This window comes from Trifolium pratense, linkage group LG1 (genome assembly GCF_020283565.1).
Source record: "Trifolium pratense cultivar HEN17-A07 linkage group LG1, ARS_RC_1.1, whole genome shotgun sequence".
NCBI lineage: Eukaryota > Viridiplantae > Streptophyta > Magnoliopsida > Fabales > Fabaceae > Trifolium > Trifolium pratense.
In genome coordinates this window covers 44,965,027-44,980,782 of record NC_060059.1, presented here as the reverse complement: position 1 = coordinate 44,980,782, position 15,756 = coordinate 44,965,027, and the positions used below count along the sequence as shown (strand labels likewise).

The following is a 15,756-nucleotide window of genomic DNA, read 5'->3' as shown; positions in this document are numbered from 1 at the left end:
AGGCAAGGGCCATGTAAACGAGAAGAAGAGTTGTGGGAGCTACTTTGGGTTCGTCTCCCTCTGTTTGAGGATTTGCCCAAGCCATCCACCAATTGCTGGCTATCTGAAGGAACTGAAATAATGTTTGTGCAATGATTATGAGGGGAATCAATAAGCCTTTATATGCAGCAGCCATGTAAGACAAGTAAACCTTCATGTTGACTCTACCCCGCCCTAACAAGCTGTTTTTTTCTGCTTAGGCAAGTAAATCTCCTCTTCCTGAACAAGCTGTTTTTTTCTTGAGCGTTTTGTCTTCTTTTCCTTTATTTCTTTAAGATATGATGATCCCTCGTGAACTTCCTTCGCCAAACTGTTAATATTTACAGAAGAAGTAGATTTCTTCATCGTCATAATAGATGCATCCAAGGACTCGTTCTCATCTGAATCTTCCGAGGAGGAGTGATTAGGAATGTCCATAGCCTCTATTGCTTCATGGTGAGCTGAAACAAGAGTTCTAAAATATGTTCCTGCCTGTAAAAGATCATCATACTTTCCTGCCTGTATGATTTGGCCTTCTTTAAGAACCTGTAAAATTGGAGGAAAAAAATTATTCAAAAAATTATTTTCACTTGATATCAACTACATTTTTTAAGACCTAAGATAATAAAAGGACTTTTGCTAGTCTTTGAAAGAATTAAACATAGACAAAGATAAATAAGACTTGGCAACTAAAGAAACTAGCTAGGGATCAATGTTGAAACAAAACAATGTAACCGAAATTAAGGGGGTGTATTAGATTGAGATTTCAAAGGATTTTAAAAGATATTTTTAAGGCAATGAAATTCGTTGGTATTCAATTGAGATTTCTTACCACTTTTAAAATGTCTATTGGTATTCAAAAGTCTATATATATATTGATAGATTCTTCTTTGAAATGGATTTTGATGGACTTTTTTGTTGAAAATATAAGGGGGGTGTATTGGATTGAGATTTCATTGGATTTTAAAAGACTTTTTTATGACAAAAAAATCTTGAGGTAATCAATCAAGACTTTTACAAAAGTTCAATAAATCTTGTGGTATTCAATTAAGACAAACATGATTTTTTTTTCCAGAGCAACAAAATTCGTTGTTATTCAATTGAGATTTGTTACTACTTTTAAAATGTCTATTGGTATTCAAAAGTCTACCGATTTTGATAGATTCTTCTTTGGAATGAATTTTGAGAGAATTTTTAGTTGAAATTACACTTGATAGACTTTTTCAACAATCTCACAAAAAACCTTCAGACTTTTTTGAACTCTCCAAGACTTTTTACTCTCATCATTACTGTATCAAATTTCTTCTTCTTCTTTATTACTTTCTCGGTTCATCATCACTGATTTTCTTCTTCTTTTCTTTTTGTTCACTTTTTCAAAAGCCTTCAGACTTTTTCAAACTCTCCAAGACTTTTTACTTTCATCATCATTGTACCAGTTTTTTTTTCTTCTTCTTCTTCATTACCTATCAAATATCTTTTTTTGCAAAAAAAATATTTTAACAAATTCTACATTTTTTTTACAAACTTTTGATTCATTACAACTTTTTACAGCAAACGAATATTTTTGCCACATTCATCTACTTCTGTTTCCCATCAATGGTGGTGGTGGTTGTGACCTTTTTATTGATGATCAGAAACATATACGTAAAAAAAAGTAAGGGTTTTTTATTTTTTGTTTAAATATTTGCATTCCGAAAAAAATATAATTTCTTTTATTAAAATTTATTGATTCTTTAAAAAATTTCCAAATATACAAAAGTTTCCTAATATATAAAGTATTATGAAATCTTGATTGTAAAAAGTCTTTTGAAAAAAATCTCTCAAAATCCATTCAAATCATGTGTTAAAAATCTAAAATGATCAAGACTTTTTGTGGCAAAATTGTCTCATAAAATCTCAATCCAATACACCCTCCTTAAATGAATCTAAGGCTAAAACAAAGTCAACCATGGTGGGAGACCTATGTTGCTTTCCCACCCTAGACTTAGCCTAACCAAATTCCTTTTTATGTTTGTTTTGGTTGAAATGGTTTCGTCGTACTCCTCTGTCCTGTCCCACAATGAGTAGGTCAGTTGACTGCGTCACGCATGTCAATACATAACTTTGACGATTAATATTTTTAATTGTATAATAGTAAAAAATATAAAAATATGATATTTTAAAAATACTCATCGGGATTAATCGAACAAAATCTTATATATTAATTTTTTTTTTGGTTACATTATATTTATTTTTATTTATTAATAAGAAAAATATGATCAAAACAAAGATATGTGAATAGTGCATATAGTCAAAATGACTCATTCATTTTGGAACGAAAGGAGTAACAAGTAACATCAAAACTATCGCTTCATATGGGGGACAGTCTGATTGGATTCAAATTCAAATATTCACCTCATCATAGTAGTGCTAAAAGTTACTATTAATACTGCTACAAATGATAGTATTCTCTTCTCTAGTACTAGAAGAAATTCAACTCTCTGGATTACAAAGGATAGTATTATCTGTTAGATAATAAAATAATAGGTTATGTTATTGGGTCTGTTAGTTTAGAGTCCATTAGGTTTTATATATAGTCTCTAGTAACTCTTTTGTAATGTTAAGCTATTGGTATTCTATTGAAACCCTAGTCGTCTTTCTCTTTTCCTATTTGTATCTCTGATTCTAACATGGTATCTAGAGCTATGTTCGATCCTCCTTAAACGGTTTGCCGCTTTTCCGCTGTTGAGTTCCCAAGAAAATTGGGAATGAGTTGAAGCTTTAATTTGGTTGGTCTTTGGAGTACTATTTGGTCTTTGGGGAATGAGTCGTAGCTAACCCCAGATTTTCTTGTAGTGGAGAGTTTATTATATTGTTGAATTTTGAATGTGTGCCCTAATGATAGTTTGCTTCAGGTAGACTTTTTAATGGGTAGTGTGGACCGTGGTGTTATGCCACTTTAAGGTAAGTTTTGTGTTGGATTTGGTTGGCTGACTTTGCTCTATTGAAAGAAGAAAAAAATTGGGTCTTGTGTTTAATTATACCTTCTTGCATCTGCGTTGGTAGTCTTCTCAATTCTCTTCAAGAAATTAGTTTGTTTGGAAAATTGTTGGTATTATGGCATTGGAATTTGGAAGGATTTCAGTGGGAATTTGGAAGGCTCTTGGTTACTGGATTATAGTAACAATGGTTGATATCTTCTGATTGTATTGCACTTCTCCCTATTGCACTTTTGATTGTATTGCACTTCTCCCTTATTGCACTTCTCCCCCCTATTGCACTTCTTCTGATTGCATTGCACTTCTCCCTATTGCACTTATGATTGTATTGCACTTCTCCCTATTGCACTTCTTCTGATTGTATTGCACTTCTCTTCTGATTGCATTGCACTTCTCCCTATTGCACTTCTGATTGTATTGCACTTTTCCCTATTGTACTTCTTCTGATTGTATTACACTTCTCCCCCTATTGCACTTCTGATTGCATTGCACTTCTGATTGTATTGCACTTCTCCCTATTGCACTTCTTCTGATTGTATTGCACTTCTCCCCCAATTGCACTTCTCTTTGATTGCATTGCACTTCTCCCTATTGCACTTCTCTTCTGATTGTATTGCACTTCTCCCTATTGCACTTTCCTCTGTTTATTCTTCTGTTTGAATGCACTTATGGCTGCTCTTCTCTTTGATGGTTTCTCTGTTGACTGTGAATGGCCGCTCTCAGTTGATCATGATCTTAGTTGGGTTGATTTATTGTCGGGGCTAATTTGTAACAAGCTTAAAGCTTAGTAAGCTTTAGCTTGAGGGGTGATGTTAGAAGTTTATTTTATTTGGTAGTTTATTTTATTTTCGTATTTTGTTTGACAAACTCATAATGCTTTTTGTTGATGCATAATGAGTTTGAGAGAGTAGGTGTTAGATGATAAAATAATAGGTTATGTTATTGGGCCTGTTAGTTTAGAGTCTATTAGGTTTTATATATAGATGTTTTCTCTTCCCACCCCCATGAATCTTTTATCCCCTTGAATTTCCAATTTTGCCCTTGAGAAAACTTCGGTTCGTAGAAATCGAAGTTTTTTTTTGCCTTGAAAATAAATTTCGGTTTCTAAAAACCGAAATTTACTCTGAAAGCATTACTATTGGTATTCTATTGAAAGCATTACCCAGAACCTATTCGATTTTATATATATGGCTTAATTACTTAATTGGTCCCTTAAAGACATTTATGGTTTCAAATTGGTCCCTTAAAGAAAAAAAGGGCCAAATTGGTCCCTTAAAGACCTTGCCGTTAAACATTTTGGTCCTTTCCGTCCAGAAACTGTTAATTTTTACAGGTGGCGAACTGGATGCTTACGTGGCTGCTATGTGGCTGCTATGACTAGGCAAAAAAATTGGGTGATTGTGTATTTAACTTTGTTTGTTGATTTTAATCAAAAAAAATTAGGGTTCTTTCACATTCCAATCCTCTTCATCTTCATCTTCATCCATTCTCTTCTTCTTCTTCTACATTCCAATCCTCTTCTTCTTCTTCTTCTCTCATCGAAACTTGACTTGTTACCCACAAAAAAATGACAAGCACCAGTGATAGCTCGTTTGCACAACGCAGGAAGGTTGAAACAAGTGGAAGAAGTTCAATTGGGAACACTGGATCTATAAGTTCAGTCATTAGGAGACAACCACAACACTGCAAATGTGATGAAGTTGCTATATTACGAACTGTTAAAGACATTTCAAGTCATAATTTTGGGAAAAAGTTTTGGGGATGTAGAAATTGGAGACATGATGGTGATGCAGGTTGCAACTTCTTTAAGTGGTTTGATGATGATATTGTTGATGAACGTGATTTGAAGATTGCAAGGCAAAAGAAGAAAAATGGAAAGCTGAAGAATGAAGTTTATGTGCTCAAAAATGAATTGGTCATAACTCAAAAATGGCTAAAGATTTCAACTGGTTTTGGGTGTTTATGTTTTGGAATTATCTTGGTCTTAGTGACCATTATCTTGTTTAGTGGTAGATTCATTTCCAACCCATCTATGTATTTGAGGTAGTTTATGTCATTATGTAATGAATGGAGTTTGTGTAATTTATGAAGTAATTTATGCATAATGTAATGAGGTTTATGTATGGAATTCAAATTAAAAAATGGTAGTTTTCAGTATCTTCCTATACTCTTATCCATAGAAGTGCTTAATCTTCAATAAACATTGCTTATATTGAGACCTGTAACCAAATGTGCGCAAAATTTTGAGACCAAAGATTGAGAGCAAAATATTGAGACCAAAGACTTTCAATTACATTAATTTGGTTTCTCAAATACATCATAACAATTAGGCACAATTAATCAAAAGATTGAGACCATATATATTAAGGTTCTCAGATACATGATAACCATCCTACAAAAGATTGAGACCATATATAATAAGGTTCTCAGATACATGATAGCCATTAAACAAAAGATCGAGACCATATATACTAGGTTCTCAATTACATCATATCAGCTGATTAAATATATACTAAGATTGAGGGCATATAAACAAAAGATCGAGACCATATATACTAGGTTCTCAATTACAACATATCAGCTAACAAAATATAACAGACACAAAACATCATAAACTTCAAATTCTCCATGTTGGTTGTGTTGAAGTTTGGTCTCATCCTCACTATCCTCAACTTCATTCTCAATGTCACTATCACTTCCACTATCTAGCTCCTCACTATTATAATCCTCAATATCACTCAATCCTCCAACAAAGGCTTTATATTTACTCTTGTCAATATTCCCAACATCTTCTTCAAATAACTCATCACCTTGTGCAGTTTGTTGTGCACTTTGAACAACAGTATATATATTAGAGTTATTATTCTTCTTTTTTGGTCTTCCCTTCTTGCTTGTTGGTTTGCAAACATTACACTCTTGCCTCACTTTCTTACCTTTCTTTCCCTTTCCCTTGGTCACAGGTTCATCAACAACATTTTCATCCACAACAGTCTCATCCACAACAGTCTCATCCGCAACAGTGTCAAAGTTATCTTCAAGCAAACAATCTTCTTCTGAATCATCAAAGTATATTCCCAGGGCACTATCTTCACTGTCTTCATCATACTCAACTTCATTTAATAAATCATCAATAACATCATCATCAATTCTCACACCTTTCCCTTTTTCAGCAGTTGGGCCAACCTTATCTCCCTCAGTAGGGCCAGTTGGGCCAGTTTCATTGACTCCCTCACTTGGCCCATTATCATTTAAGTCATCAGTTGGACCATATTCATTTACTCCCTCAACAGGCCCATTTTCTTTTACTCCCTCAGCAGGCCCATTTTCATTTACTCCCTCAGCAGGCCCATTTTCATTTACCCCCTCAATAGGCCCATATTCAATCGCTTCAATGAATTCAGGCTCAGCCATTGGATGCATAAGATACAGGTGGACTCTTCCATCCATTCGTGCTATATTTTTCATTCTATTTGCATCCATATCATCCTCCAACAAAACCAACTCATTTACATCTTGTGGGTCATAAAACCACATTGTGACTATACTTGGGTATTTCAATTTCTTCTTAATCTCTCCAACAAACTCAAAATACGAAAAATAATCTTCATCAACAAACCAATTTACATCTGCTCCAACATACCCATTGTGATCAAACTCTTCAAACCACCCCCATGATGTACCACCACCTCCAATCTATCATCCATGAATAATACACACCACACCTAATAAAATAACACCCAAAATAAACGGACGGACCACAACAACAAGAAGACAACAAACTAAGAACCCTAAATCATAAACAAACACTAAAACCATAAATAAACTAGCAACAAGAAGAAGACAACAAAATTCCAATAACAATCTAAAACAATTCGAAATCTAAAACAGAAAAGAAACAAATACAAAACCCTAAATCGATTCGATTTGTAAACACAGAAACACAAAGTTAAACATAAAAAGGATCGATTTGTAACCTGGATGTGTAGTGTCTCCTTCGATTAGCCTTCGATTCACCTTCGATTCGTTGTCTCCTTCGATTCGCCTTCGCGTCGCCGTCGTTCGCCGTTCGCCGTTCGAAAGCTTCTGAGTTCGCAAGCTCTTTCTTTTTTTCCTTTCTGAGTTTTCTTTTCTTTTTTATCTCTTTTGTTTTTTAATTTGCCATTTTTTTTTTAAAAAAATTTTAACTTTAAGTTTTTTTTTTAAAATTAAATGATTTACCTAGTAAGCAGCCATGTAAGCACCCATGTGAGCAGCCATGTAAGCATCTAGTTCGCCACCTGTAAAAATTAACAGTTTCTGGACGGAAAGGACCAAAATATTTAACGGCAGGTCTTTAAGGGACCAATTTGGCCCTTTTTTTCTTTAAGAGACCAATTTAAAACTATAAATATTTTTAAGGGACCAATTAAGTAATTAAGCCTATATATATTATATAGTAACTCTTTTGTAATGTTAAGTTATTGGTATTCTATTGAAAGCATTACCCAGAACCTGTCCTCCGTGAGAAACTGGGACGAAGAACCTTGGAATGGAAAAAAAATCAAATGCCGCTGCGCTGAGTTACATTATTCAATCGAAGAATCTTCTCTTCCATTAACGTCACTTTAATTCAATGGAAGAAGAACAGGATCGAATTTTGCTTACTACTTTAGGCGTTAAATCCGCCAATCCTGAAGACATCGAACGCCACGTTCTCCAAAAGGTAATTTTTAGGTTCAATTCAACTTCACTTATTCTATTTCAATTCAATTTAATTTTCAACTAGGTCTTGAAATTTAAATTGAAGTTCAATAATATAGATTATAGTGTTGTTTAATGTTTTTGTTTACTTGCAAAAGTTGAAATTAAATTTAAGATAGTGTTGATTATTGTAGGCTACTAGGAATGATTCAGTTACTGTTACTGAAGCTGAAGGGAACACTGATGAAAAAGAAGGTTCTACTTTACCTGAAAATGTTGATCCGTTATCTACTGCAAAAGCTGAACTTCATCAGAAGTTGAGAGCGATCGAATTTGAAATTGGTGCGGTTTCTTCCACCATTAAACGGCCTAGAGATGTTGATAAGGGTGAAGAAAATGGCGATGTTGGTGAGGAGAATGATAATGTGGAGGAAGGGATTGGTGAGGGTGGTGGTTCGGAGCTTCAGCTTGCTCTTGCTGCTGATAGGTTGAGAAGTTTGAAGAATACAAAGGCTCAATTGGAGAAAGAGCTTTCGAGATTTTCTAAGGATGGTGATTCGAAAAGTACTGAGCGTAAAAAAGTTGTCTTTAGTTTAGTTAAGGAGGATCGAAGACCAAAGAAGAAGCTTAAAGATGATAAGAAATTAAGTAAAAGACCTGCGAAGCGGTTTAAGACGGTTTCATTTGATGACGATGCTGATTTTGATGCTGTTCTGGATGCTGCCTCTGCGGGATTTGTAGAAACTGTAAGTTACACGAATTGTTGTTATTAATGTTTATTACAGGTTTTTGTCCTATCATGTTACTTATTTGTTGTTCTAAAATAATTTTCATATATTGGATGGTATAATGTGCTAGGAAAGAATCAAATTTGAAGGATGTAGTTGGTGGTTGTAAATAAAAGAACTAATTTATACCGGTTGTTTTTCAGGAAAGGGATGAATTGGTTAGAAAAGGAATTTTCACTCCTTTTCATAAGTTAAAGGGCTTTGAGCGTGGCATTCAACAACCTCAAGCATCAACTAGTCGTAATGCAGCTGAGCAAGAAAATGCTGACGATCGTGTTTTGCCCAGTGTTGAGAGAGCTGCCAGATCATTTTCTCAGGCAGCAAGAGCTCGCCCAACCTCCAAGCTGCTTCAGCCTGAAGAGTTACCGAAGCTTGATGCACCCACTATTCCTTTTCGCAGGCTAAAAAAACCACTACAATTACCCCAACCTATAGACAGTGACGAGGATCTTAATACAGATTCAAAAAGGAAAAAGAAGCGACCTTTGCCTGGTAGGAAATGGACCAAGCGTATTTCTTCTGAGGATAGAAAACTGGAAGGAAGTGGTATGCCTATTTCTTATTTATCTAAGGCACAAAGAATAGTAATAGAAAAAATTGAGGTAGTGGGTGTTCTGTGTTCCTATACCTCCAATAGACTTCCTAGCAAGTAAAAGATTTGCAGGCATGATGGTATATCTGGATTCATAAGTGAAACTGATTCTGGATATTCATATATCTACTTTATATGAAAGTTTACAACGCCTTTACCATTAATAGTTGCAATTGGTTATAATTTTAAAATGTAATGGTTCACATAAATATCTTTTATTTGTTATTGGTGTTTGTTTATATGGACATGTCATCTTTTGTTATAACTCTGTTTTTATTGTTGGGTGTATATGCATGCAATGCAACGTTAAAATGTCAGTTTTGTATCTGATCTTTTTCTGAGTAATATGTAAGTCGGTAATTTGCATGTTGATAGCTAATAATGATAAATTGAAAGATATGTATTAGCCCTCTGTCTGTCATTGTGGGGGAAGGTTGACTTATGATCCATCATGCACTGGTTTCAGTTCATGTCACTCCTCTAGACCACTTTGCTTGGTTTAGTATTATTTTATTTATGTTTATGTCCTCATATTCAATTAATTCAGTTAATTTTATTTATTGCAGAAAATGCAAATGGTTGCTTGGACACTTCCAGTTGTGAAAGTTTAGAAGTGCATGATGTTGAACTTTCTGAACATGAATCTTATGTAACATTAGAAGGTGGATTGAAAATCCCTGATAACATATTTGAAGCTCTGTTTGACTATCAAAAGGTTGGTGTTCAATGGCTGTGGGAGTTGCACTGCCAAGATACTGGTGGAATTATTGGTGATGAGATGGGTCTTGGTAAAACTATACAAGTGTTATCATTTCTGGCTGCATTGCATTTTAGTGGCATGTATAAACCCAGCATTATTGTCTGTCCTGTTACACTCCTGCGGCAGTGGAAAAGGGAAGCTAAAAAGTGGTATCCTAAATTTCATGTAGAACTTTTACATGATTCTGCTCGGGATCTGGGTTCTAAAAAGAAGCGAGCTGAATCCGATGGAACAGACTCTGAAAGAAATAGTTCAAGCGACAATGATTATGAGAGAAGCGTACCGTCTAAAAACACAAGAAAATGGGAAACCCTGATAAATCGTGTCATGAGATCAGAATCTGGATTACTCATCACCACTTATGAGCAGCTAAGGATATTGGGGGACCAGTTGCTTCACATTGATTGGGGCTATGCTGTTCTTGATGAAGGGCATAAAATAAGAAATCCAAATGCAGAAGTTACATTAGCTTGCAAACAGCTACAAACTATACACCGCATCATAATGACTGGTGCACCTATTCAGAACAAACTGAGTGAGTTATGGTCGTTGTTTGATTTTGTTTTCCCTGGAAAATTGGGTGTTTTGCCTGTATTTGAAGCTGAGTTTGCAGTTCCTATAGCAGTTGGCGGATATTCAAATGCTTCTCCATTACAAGTATCCACAGCATACAGGTGGGGCAATATTTCTTTTATTTTGGGTTGGGAGGGAGGTAAATTAAAAAAATCAGCTTAACCACATTTGCAATTAGGTGCTAAATGTTTTATTGTAGCATCTTCCCGTGATCTGTCTTATATGTACAAGACATTTGTCAGAAGTCAGTTAGAATTTCTATCAAAATTGTAGAAACTTGCTCCCATAATTTTTCTGTTTGGTGTATTTACCCTGCCAAGTGGCAACTATAGAACTCCGTAACCAATTTTAATAACGCTAGAAGAAATAAATTGCACTTTCTGATAGATTTAGGGGTGTTAAATCTTCCAATTTAAAGTTTAGTTAAAAAAGGTTAAGGTGGTTAGTTGTTTTTCTAAAAAGAAGAGAGCTGAATCCGATGGAACAGACTCTGAAAGCAATAGTTCAAGCGACAATGATTATGAGAGAAGAGAAGCATACCGTCCAAAAAAAAAAATGGAGAGCTGCAGCTTAGAAGTTCCTATAAAAAATATTTCTTGCTCAAAATACTTTAATTTAGTCAATAATGTGTATGTTTGGTTTGTACTTAACTGTTGAAAAACCCCAAAGCAACTACGTAGTCCTAAGGGACCAAAACAAGTTTCAAACTTTCCGACATTAGTCCAAACACATCAAATTATAATCCTTCAAACATAAAATTTAATTGGTTATAATAACAACATATTCACCTACTGAGATCTTAGGATGTACAGGAAAAACGAAGGGGTTGTAGATGAATATTTTTAATTTGATTGTTGGCATATTCCATTTAGGGATTGAGTTTATTTTCTATGTCACCCCCATATATTTACCAAATAATTTAATTATTTTGTTATGTTGCAGGTGTGCTGTCATGCTACGAGATTTAGTTATGCCTTATCTTCTCCGACGAATGAAGGCTGATGTAAATGCCCAACTTCCAAAGAAAACCGAGCATGTTCTGTTTTGCAGCCTTACATCAGAGCAAATATCTGCTTATAGAGCATTTTTAGCAAGCACTGAAGTGGAGGAAATATTGGATGGAGGCAGAAATTCGCTTTATGGAATTGATGTGATGCGCAAGATCTGCAACCATCCAGACCTACTTGAAAGGGAACATGCCTTCAGCAATCCAGATTATGGAAATCCAGAACGTAGTGGGAAAATGAAAGTTGTAGCTCAAGTGCTTAATGTTTGGAAGGAGCAGGGCCACCGTGTTCTTCTTTTTACTCAAACCCAACAAATGCTTGACATTTTTGAGAAATATTTGACCACTTCTGGTCATATTTACCGGAGAATGGATGGTCTCACTCCTGTAAAACAGAGAATGGCTTTAATGGATGAATTTAATGCCTCGATTGAGATTTTTGTTTTCATTTTAACAACCAAAGTAGGGGGGTTGGGGACAAATCTTACTGGTGCAGATAGAGTGATCATCTTTGACCCTGATTGGAATCCTTCAACTGACATGCAGGTATGTTTGTATCTAAAATGTCGTTTTGCTCTTTAAGTGGTTGAAACATGACTGAAAACCTTTACTTCACCATTTTTTCATGACCGGTTTGTTAGTTGTGTCTGGATGTTTTATTAAGGGGAAACGAAAATGGGGAAAATAGGAAGGAAAAAACAAGAGGAATGAATGGGTATCGAAGGGGGCATGAACAATGGCCTCCTTTATCACCTCATTCAATTTCCTCTTCTTTTTCCATCAATCTAAATACACTCTGAATTTCAATGCCTCTGATAATTTTCAGATTACTTTTTTGTTTGTGAAATTGTATCAACTTCAATCTCATGGGGAATAATGTTCTAGGCTAGAGAGCGTGCATGGCGAATTGGTCAGAAACGGGATGTCACAATATATAGGTTAATCACTCGTGGAACTATAGAGGAGAAAGTGTATCATCGTCAGATTTACAAACATTTTCTTACCAATAAGATCTTGAAGAACCCACAGCAGAAAAGGTTCTTTAAAGCCCGAGATATGAAGGACCTTTTTGTATTGAATGTGGATGGAGAAACTGGCTCAACAGAAACATCAAATATTTTCAGTCAAATATCTGAAGATGTAAATATTACTGGGACACATCAAGATAACCAGGATAAGATTGAATATAGTCAAACTGCTGAACTGGGTTCTGAAGATGCTGCAGTTGATAATGATGACAAATCACACACAAGATCTTCAAGAGGAAAATGGAAAGAAAAGGTTGACAAAAGTAATGAGGTTGATGGAGAAGCGGATATATTGAAAAGTCTTTTTGATGCTAATGGGATACATGTAAGCTTCTTCAGTATTTTTCAACTTGCATCTAAATTATCATGCATCATTACAAGCATATCATTGGAAACAACAGTCTTTGCATGAGTAGTTATTCAAGAATTAAGATGATTATGAAACATGCAAGCATATACTATATCCATCCCTTATTATAAGACCTACGAATTTTACCCATATTTAGAAAAGTGGTTGTAGCAATAAATTTGTAAAATGTATGTTACTTTTACAATAGTTACCCCTGCAATTAATAATATAATATGGGAGAGAAAATAAACTTGTGTTTCCCAATTGTACATTTAATGGGGGTAGTTTTGTTGAGAAGTGATTAATACATGTGAAAGTTTGGAGAGTCTTATATTACGGGACTACAAATGTAGATAGTGGGTCTTATAATTGTTGAAGTTATTTGTAGTTTGTTTGGAGTCCCGCATTACGGGACTACAAATGTGAATAGTGGGTCTGATAGTTGTTTGGTGTTTGGGCCCCCTCACCCATTGAGCTAGACTTTGGGATGAGATATATCCAAACCCATTTAGCAGGGTATCAGAGTCGGGTTAAATATTGCAATGTGGGAATTGGATCCAGGCCCACGCTAGGCGTGAGGGTGGGTGTTTAGATTGTTTGTAGTCTGTTTTTGGAGTCCTACATTGCTCAGGTTCCCGAGCTGTTGGGTGTATAAATGTGTTTGGGCATCCTCTTCCTTTGAGTTAGCTTTTGGGATGAGATCCAAGTCCACTTAACAATAATTAAGGACAAAGGTAGTGTTGATTTGTACAAGAAATACAAGATATCCAAACTATACTATATTGCACATATTGGTCTGTTTACTGTTTTCCTTTGTGATTAACTCTTTATATGATTTGACAGAGTGCCATGAACCATGAGTTGATCATGAATGCCAATGATGAGGAGAAGATGAGACTTGATGAGCAAGCTTCCCAGGTTGCACAAAGAGCTGCAGAAGCTTTACGTCAGTCACGAATGATCCGAAGCCATGAAAGCGTCTCTGTTCCTACATGGACTGGAAGGTCGGGAACTGCTGGTGCACCATCATCTGTTCGGCGGAAGTTTGGTTCAACTGTGAAACCCCTGTTGCTAAACAATAGCAAAGCATCTGATGAATTACCAAGCAGCGGATCCAACAAATTCAATGGATATGCTGCTGGGGCATCTTCTGGTAAGGCATTATCTTCTGCTGAAATATTATCTAAAATTCGAGGTAATCAAGAAAAAGCCATCAGTGCCGGGCTTGAGAATCAGTTTGGTATGTCGTCAAGTTCCACAAATCAGTCAAGATCTATAAATGTTAGAACTACAAGGGCTCCTGAAAATTCATCTGGATTCCAACCTGAAGTAATGATACGGAAAATCTGTACCTTTTTCGAACAGAAAGGTGGCAGGTGTAGTTCAGACAGCATAGTTCAGCATTTCAAGGACAGGATCCCCTCAAAAGATCTTGCCCTGTTCAAGAATATGTTAAAGGAAATAGCAACGTTGCAGAAAGGATCAGATGGTTCCCATTGGGTTCTGAAGCCAGACTATCGAGAATAGTATGTTATTTGCAATAATTCGATGCCGAGTGCTGACTGCACACTACAAGTCACATAAGTTGAGGGAATACTCATTACGTAGTCTGAAGCCTTTCCTTGCGTTTAACAGGTTGACTTTTTGTATACTAATATTAAGTTTTTGTTGGGATACCGGTCAGAAGAATGCACATTGGTGGTTTCTTGCCACAATTTTGTACTGGAGAACAAACTGCAAATAGTAGTTTTCTAAAGCCTCTTTCTATTTATTTATTTGGTTCTAATTTGGATAATTCTAAGTAGACAAAAAATGCGTGTGCGTAAAAAAGAACTTGCGTTGTTATTGGTTTCATGTGAACCTTTTTAAAGGGAGGGAACATGAATGTGAACCTCTACAGTTTTGGGTTTTACAATTTAAATTAGGGTCTTGTTGTCAAGTGCCCTAAGAGCATGTGTTACAGAAGCAAAGATAAAAAACTCATCTTTAAAATTACGTAATTTTTTATTTTTCTAAGTAGCCTAATAACTAGACTTACACAATGAGAAATCCAAAGGTTGAATCCTGATTCCTCCAATAATATCTCTTGTAGTTATCAATTATGCTACACTCACGAGACCAAAATTATGTATTTAATTCTTTGAAAGTAGTTTTAAACACAAATTTCAAAGATAAAATTTATGTGTTTAGTTCTTTAACATACTATGGTTTGATAGAAATCGACTTGTTTTCTTAGACCGTCAGTTGGTTTGAGCGTAATATGCAGAGGTACCTCACTACGGTTCATCACCACCACAAGTGGAAGAGTGTAAAAAATAGATCAATGTGAAGGTATCGACCTCCCCTTATAGGAAGATAAATCCTATCAAGCTAAGAAACTAGGATTCTGCACTAAAACTAGGTAAAGACATTAAAATTACTCTAGGAAATATCAACTTGTGGAGGGCACATTAGATAATCTTGGGTTGTTTTATTTATGGTTTTACCTTCTATCTTGGTCAGTCTATTTCAGTAATGGTTAAACTTTGAGTCTGGGTATTATTTATTTTTCACGTAGACAAGAATTTTTCTTACGGTTGTTGGCAGACTTGGCATTGTCAATTTTGTCAACTACCTTTTATCCACGAAGCTCTGACTCATGAAATCAGGCTGAATTAGATTGTCTTTGCTAAAGCCTAAGCTATCCCATTTATTTTTATCCCTGTTAACTCAACACATAGAGTTATTAAAAGATAAAAGAAAAAGTGTCTGCAATTAAGTATAAGTAAAGCACCAAACTTAGAGACGGGGTTTTGAAACTATCCACTAGTTGTTTTGTCTCAAGCACCCACTGAATAACGGATAACAAACGACACACTTCTCCTTCATCAACTAAACAAAATTGTCTGTGACTTTCATTAATTTGACCAATTGTTCCCTGATTTACATCAATTCTATGATCACCTAAATTTTTTTAAAAATATTTGTTGTATCTGGTAAATATC

At 35.3% G+C, this 15,756-nt stretch overlaps 1 protein-coding gene across 2 annotated transcripts; it reads left to right on the top strand.

The window, feature by feature from the left end:
* The first annotated feature begins 7,447 nt into the window (after positions 1 to 7,447).
* On the top strand, positions 7,448 to 14,567 carry LOC123908887 (protein CHROMATIN REMODELING 8). Of its 2 annotated transcripts, none has more exons than XM_045959622.1 (7): positions 7,448 to 7,698; positions 7,871 to 8,422; positions 8,608 to 9,007; positions 9,623 to 10,490; positions 11,332 to 11,941; positions 12,281 to 12,748; positions 13,616 to 14,567. In XM_045959622.1, the coding sequence occupies exons 1-7, from the start codon at positions 7,609 to 7,611 to the stop codon at positions 14,297 to 14,299; spliced, it is 3,672 nt and encodes a 1,223-aa protein (XP_045815578.1). In that variant the 5' UTR covers positions 7,448 to 7,608; the 3' UTR covers positions 14,300 to 14,567. The 2 variants fall into 2 exon arrangements, with proteins under 2 accessions (XP_045815578.1, XP_045815572.1); XM_045959616.1 differs by having other exon boundaries at positions 8,608 to 9,010.
* Positions 14,568 to 15,756: the final 1,189 nt, after the last annotated feature.